Raw genomic sequence first — 6,688 nt, 5'->3', positions numbered from 1 at the left:
CGTGGCTCATGGAAGGTGTGATTGCCCCAAGCATAGGGACCAAGACTGGATATTTTCTGTGTAACCAAACATGGCCGATTTGCTAGGAAAGAGAAGGGGCTGCTGCCTGCCCTCCTGCCAGGACACCATTATCGGAGCCCGTGGCAGCTGAGACCTGGCCCAGTTCAGGCCCTAGTGTGACAGGCCTCTGGCTCTTGGTGAGCAGCAGCTGAAGCCAGGGGGGCCACGGTACCCTGACACGGGAACCCTAGAGGCCCAGCCGCTGGGCTCTTCTCCAAGAGAGTGTTCTCTGGAGCTGCCCACCAGGACCCAGGGATGGGGCTCCAGGCCTTCGGGGTGAGGGTTTGGACCAAAGGTGGGGGTGGACCCCCCAGAGCCTTTTGATGACCACCTTGTGGGGACAGAGGGCTGCAGACTGCCAGGGGTGGGCACTCTGCTTCTTGGTTTGTTCTTTAAAGAATGAGATGACAGGTTAATCGGCCCTCAGGGTGAAAGGCAGGCATGTAGATGACAGCGGTTGGACTTCAGCAGAGCAGGCCACTGGGGATGGAGAGCGTGGGCGCTGCCATCTCCGCAGGCCTGACCTGTGTCGTCTTCCTTTCTTCCCCAGACTCAGGCTATCTGTTCAGTGGGAGTCGCCCACCTTCTCAGGTGTCTCGATCTAGGGAGGTTCCTGTTTCAGGTAAGTAGAATGGAGAGCTTGGAGGAGTGACATTGGGGTCGGTGTATGCGCTGGGGTTCCCAGAGCGTTGCGTAGCGGGGAATGGCAGAGACGCTAAACATGAGCTTTGGAGTCAGATGGGGCCTGTGTTCAAATCACAGCCCTGTGCCTCACAGCCATGCAGCCCTTGGCAAGTGACTGACACCCTTGGGCCTCAGTTTCCTCTTCTGTGAAATGGGCGTGAGTATTTCTAGGGTTAGATATAATGCTGTCATCTTTCAGCGACCACTGGTGGTGATGGCACACTTGGGATCCCACCATCAGCAGAGGGCTTGGGTGAGCTGACCTTAAGTTGCAAGAGTTGGTTTTTATCTGGGCCTTGCTCTCAGCCGACGGAGGTACCAGGGGCTTTGGATAGAAATCAGGAGGCAGGAAAAAGAAAAAGAAAAAAAGAAATCAGGAGGCAGAGAGCACCTGGCTGAGGCCCCATGGTCCTCTCCACTCCCTCAGATGCCTGGCAGGGCGCAGGCCCTCCTCGCTGTGTCCCCCCAATCTCTGCACAGCCCTGCCTTTCTTCCTGGGTTGATAAAGGAACAAAATAGCCATGGCAGCCTTACTGTAACAATAGCAAACGTTCATGCATTATTGTCGTCATCGCTTTTGTCATCCTCCCGCCCTCCAGATTACTTCTCTCTGCTGTCGGGGAGCTGCCCCTCCCCTCTCCCCTCCCCGGCGCCCTCCGTGGCTGGCTCGGTGGCCTCCAGCTCTGGCTCTCTGCACCACCGCAGGCCCCTCATCAGCCCTGCCCGGCTCAACCTGAAGGGGCAAAAGCTGCTGCTGTTCCCGTCGTCCCCCGGGGAAGCCCCCAGCACCCCCAGCAGCTCAGACGAACACTCGCCCCACAACAGCAGCCTCTTCACCATCGAGCCACCCCAGGTCACGCAGAGGCAGCTGGCGCAGGACCTGAAGCACACTGTGGGTACGATCCTCTGACCGCCCTGCTGGCTGCGCCAGGCCTGCCCTTGATCTGTCCTAGTGTGTGCGGCCACTCTCCCCAGCTCCAGTCGCCCCTGGCCTGGCTTCTGGTGACCCTGAACCCTGCAGGACATTCTCCTCTGTCAGCTGATTTTATTTTCTTGTTTTGCAATTGACCTTGAGGAGCCTCTGTTCCTTGGGATGGATCAGAAACACATCATGCCTGCCAGGCTGTGTCTGATAACAGATGTTTTCGTTTTGCTCAAATAATGTTCTGCAATGCATTTTTCAATTTTTTAAATTAGGCCCCAGCCTTTGAAATCTAGAACATTCACATGAATGTGTGGATTTCCTGTGCCTCTTAACGATGTCAGGTGACCTGGCCACACTGGGCCTGAATACTGGCCAGACAGGTGGAAGGGCAGGTTGAGGTCCTGCATCCCTGCCCCAGGGACCTGCCCCCACAGAAGCTTCACTGCGGCCCTTGTCCGCCAGCACCTTTGGCCTTTGAGTTTGCTGTCGAGGGTGGGGCGAGCGGGTTGGGACAGACAGGGCTGGCTGGCCATGTCCAAGGACTGTCCTGGGATTGGAGCTGGAGCAGCCCCACGTCTGTCCCTGGGGGTGAACTGTGAGCACCCACTCAGACACTCCTTCTCTCTGCAGACATGAGGTCAATGCCGGAAAGAGGCAGCGCTTGCAGCAGCCGCTTCATCAAGAAAGAGGACGACTCGTCCCAGTCGTCCACCTGTGTGGTGGACACCACGACCAGAGGCTGCTCAGACGAGCCCGCCGCCTGGAGAGGTCTGTGCCCCGATGTGCAGGAGGGCAGGGCAGCATGGGGGCCTTGGGTCTGCAGTCACCATCACCTCCTGGTCTGTCTGGGATCCTGACAGAGAAAGACCCCTCCAGGGGGCCCTCAAGTGATGGGGGGTGGTTAGATGGCCCCGCCAGTGCCTTCTGGCTCCAGTCTGACTCAGCAGCCAGCATTCCCCTCCTCTGATCGGGACCTAGACCTGCGCTGTCTATTACAGCAGTCTGGTCACAGGCGGCCATCTAAATTTTAACAGAATTAAAATTTAGTGCCAATAAAAATTCAGTTCCTCAGCTGCACCAGCCACATTTCAAGTGATCCGCTGCCATGCGTGGCCCATGGCTGCTTTATTAGGCATCACAGATACAGGACACTTCCACCTTCGTAGAAAGTTCCCCAGGAGGGCGCTGGGCGGCCAGAGTGCGGGCTGCAGGCCTGCACACAGCGCTGAGGCGCCTGGGCCCCGTCCTGGCGCCACTCGCGGGCTGAGGGCGGGGCATGAGATGAAATCCTGGTCTGTGTCCAGTGCCGGGCACCTAGTGAGCACTCAGCTGTCAGCCCTGGCTCTGCCCTGGGAGTGTGGGGACATGTGTGTGGAACATGGACAGACCTGCACTCGGAGTTTTCCTGGAAAGATAGTTTTGAGCTGACTGGCAATGGGTGCTGCCCCCAGATCAGGTGGGGTCTGGGGGTGTGACCCAGCAGCGTAAAGGCCATGGCCAGAGCACCACCGACTTGGGGTGGGGGACCTCAGTCAGCCACTTACCTCTGATACCTGTGCAGGTTTCTCATCCCCCTAAAGCCCCATTTCCTGCCTGTAAAGCCATGTCGCATCCTCAACCCCATCACCAAGGTGCAAGCCCATGACTCCCTAGCCCAGTGCCTGCCTGGTGCCACGGGCTCAAGAAAGGCACCTTCAGGGAGGCAGACTTAACCAGGTGGCCCCAGGTTGGAGGCTCGGGGCCCCATGACTGTGTCTGGTGGGCAGGGGGCATTCAGCTGCCCAGAGACCCCACCCACGGGTCCACCTTCAGACCTCTGCACCTTTGACTGGGTCTCTTGCTCTCTCTCTAAGGTCGTTTTGGCCCCTTCCTGGTCTGGGGCCTCCTGGCTGTGAGCTTGACCGCCAACGCCCTCTTCACCTCTGCCTACCTGTACCAGAGTCTGCGCTGACCCACGGTCCTCAGCCTCCCAGCACCCAGAGAGTCCGTAGGGTGCGCCCAGGTGCATGCGTCTGCCACCACTGCCGGCCTCAGAGTCCTCCCTAAGGGGCTGCTGCCTCCACCCTCTTCTCCAGGGCCCTTGACCCGCCAGGTTGAGTCCCATCCTCAGGACACCGTCTCCTCACCTAGCAGACTGCAGGGCTGAGCGTCGTCTCAGATCACACTCCTCTCCACCCGTCTCCTCGGCTGACATCACTTGTGTTTGGTGCTGCCTCGACGCCAGGGATCTCCAAGGGGCTGCACAGCCCTGGGGCCCCTCCCCACGGTCCAGCCCTGCCTGGCAGGAACACCACTACTGTAACCGCAGCCAGAGCCGGCTGCCTCCTGACCCCAAGCCGGGAGTTGTGATCACATCTTAGTACTGTAGTCCCCTGTCCCACCAGGCCATCTCAGGGTCCCTGGGGAGGCAGGAGGGACAGTCCCTGTGTCACCCATCGTCGACCCCGCCCGGTGGGAAACAGTCCCCTTTTGGGCAGGCCCTTGAGGATGGGCATCCTCTGCCCCGTCTTACCCCTTCCTGTTGGCTTCACGCCAGGCCCACCCTCTGGCTCTCCCAGGTGGACAGGTGGGGGCCTGGCGCTCCCAGCCCAGGGCTCAGAATTCCTGGGTCTCATGGGCCCAGCCGGGCCTTCAGGACTAGTGTAAGCACCAGTGCGCCCCTCTTGTTACCACTGGTGACCTTAGGCAGCACACACGACCCAGGGCCCGCCCGGCCCCGTTTCTAGGCCCTGCGTCACATGCTGCCCACCAGGACCTTGCTGGACCTCGGCCTGCGTTGTGCTGCGGGGCTGCCGGGCAGCCTGCAGGTCATAGATGAGACTGGGCCCCGCCCTCCTTGTGAACCTGGCTCCGTTCAGCCACTGAGACCCCACGTACCTCCCTTTCATTCTGCTGTCACCGCAGGCTTAGTGTGACCTCTTGTCTTCAGGTCACCGTGACTGGCTTTCCTGTGCCACTCCCCCTGGTCCCTGCCACTGCCCTTCGGACCGCTCTCCAACGGCTACTGCAGGGTTGCCCTCCCCACCCCTGCCCTGGTGCCGGGGTCCCGTCCTGCCCCACGAGGAGGAAGGAGGAACCTCAGCCTGGCACAGGGACCTCCCCAGTGCCGTGAGGAATGACTGTGTGTGCCTGTAGGTGTCAGCACCCCCAATCCCCACTGCCCTGGGCCGTGGGCACAGGTGCGGGGCAGTGCGTGCGTGTGTGCGCGTGCGTGCGTGTGTGTGTGTGTGTACGTGCTTGTGCCACTTGGGGAGGAACTGGCTGCCTCTGTGAATTCTGAGACTGGGGGCGGGGGGAGGGTCATGAGGGCAGGAGGAAGGGTCTTCACTATCATTCAGGGATAAAGTTTAATTTTATTTTTCTACACATTTTCGCCAGGTAAGGCATTTTGCTGATAAGCAGGATGCCCCCAATTCTCCCTGCCAGGGAGGTTTAGTTTTTTTAAGCTTTGGGTGCTTTTTTAGTAATTTTTTTTACCATGTGGGGAAGGAGATTGCTCTGACTTCCCCCTCTCTCCTTTCCCCCCACTCTTGTCCTGAGAGCTACTGTTTCCTGTCCCGTCCCGTCCCCCCAGAACATTAACCTGGCCCCACACTGAGCCAGGAGTCTGGGAATTGGGGGCCAGGGACCGCACCAGGACCCTGAGCCCAACTGCCAGAGGTGGTTCCAACTCGGAGATGGTGTCTCTTGGCCCCCATTTATATTGTGGGCATGTCCGTTGACTTTATTTTATTTTTTGTCTAACAGCCAAACTCCATTCCCAAATACAGTTCTCTCTGAGGAAGCCCCAACACAGCCCACCCCTCTCTCCCTCTCAAGGCTTGGGCCAGGCTGGGCGGGGAGGGGTTTGCCTGTTTTCTTTCAAACAAAAAACACAACCTTATTTTTCTTTACAAAAGCAAAAAAAAAGGAAACCAAAAAAAGATACCAACCTTTGAACTATACCTCAGTCTGTCTTGTCTTCATTCTGTCTGCTGGCAGCTCAGGCCGGTGTGGACACCAGTTGGGCGGGGAGGGGGGTGGGAAGAGCCCCTACTGGGGTGGAAGTAACTTCACTCGTCAGTACAGAGCTCAGGGTGGGGTCCTGGGGCTCATGTGCAGCGTGGCGGGTGCACTGGGACTGTCCCTGGAAGGGCTAAGGGATTTCAACAAATGAGCCCCTGGGTCAGGTCTGGGCAGGAGGGGTGAGCAGAGGAGGTTTCCTGGAAGAGCGGCATGAGGGCTCACTCAGGCAGGAAGTGCTCAGCTGTCTCTTCAGAAAAGCACGTCCGGACCAGACCAGCGGCCCCTGACCTGGCCCAAGGGCTGCCAGGGCAAAGGTCACCATGTTCACAGACCTTGTTTTTTCCTCGACCCACTCGGAGTGGCCTGGTGATCCTCCCAGCAGCTGGGCCCAGCACCAGGCCACAGCTGGATGCCACCCATCCGGGTGGACCCCCATCCCAGTCTGGGCCTAGCAGCTGGCCCAGCGTGGGCAGGTGCAGGGTGGCCACTGACAAAGCCTTTGGAGGTGCTGCACTGGCCCCACTGAGCCAAGAGTCGGTGTGGGGGACCAAGGGGCCAGCCTCCTAAGTGTCAAGCATGGTTCTGCGCTCAGGCTGTGCGGTGAGTGCAGGGTCTGCATTCTGTAGGCTTCAGTGTAACAAGTAACAGGACCACCATCCAGGGCCGAGCGGGGGTGATGAAGCCAGAACACTGCAGAAGGAGCCCCAGTACATGTGAGCGACTCATCCTGGCCCAGCACTCATGGGGGGGGTGGGGGGGGGGGCTCCCTGAGGCCGGAAGAGCAGGCCAGTCTAAACCGACCCTGAGGGCAGACAGGAGGGGCCGTCACTCTTCACGCAGAAGCTGGCCCTCGGAAGCAGGGCCATGCTGCCTGCAGGTGGAGCCACAAACACGCCTCTGGTTTCACTGATCTGGGGCCACAACCTCTGGGGGCCAAAGGGAGCCCACTTTTTGGGAGCCCACTCTTCCAGTGACCCTGTAAGGTACGTGCCAAGGAAGAACCTGTGTCTCCTC

At 59.3% G+C, this 6,688-nt stretch overlaps 1 protein-coding gene across 3 annotated transcripts in view; it reads left to right on the top strand.

The window, feature by feature from the left end:
- Positions 1–5,613, top strand: part of TMEM201 (transmembrane protein 201) — a 24,329-nt gene extending 18,716 nt beyond the window's left edge. For all 3 annotated transcript variants that reach the window (XM_019639835.1, XM_019639833.1, XM_019639834.1), the window contains exons 8-11: positions 611–682; positions 1,344–1,640; positions 2,300–2,437; positions 3,523–5,613. In XM_019639835.1, coding sequence (XP_019495380.1) covers positions 611–682; positions 1,344–1,640; positions 2,300–2,437; positions 3,523–3,620 — 605 coding nt within the window. In that variant the 3' untranslated portion in view covers positions 3,621–5,613. The remainder of the gene's footprint in view (positions 1–610; positions 683–1,343; positions 1,641–2,299; positions 2,438–3,522) is intronic.
- The last annotated feature ends 1,075 nt before the right edge of the window (positions 5,614–6,688 follow it).

This window comes from Hipposideros armiger, unplaced genomic scaffold, assembly GCF_001890085.2.
Source record: "Hipposideros armiger isolate ML-2016 unplaced genomic scaffold, ASM189008v1 scaffold_46, whole genome shotgun sequence".
NCBI classification, from domain to species: domain Eukaryota; kingdom Metazoa; phylum Chordata; class Mammalia; order Chiroptera; family Hipposideridae; genus Hipposideros; species Hipposideros armiger.
Note: the sequence above shows the minus strand (reverse complement) of the source record. Positions and strands in the feature narration are given on the sequence as shown.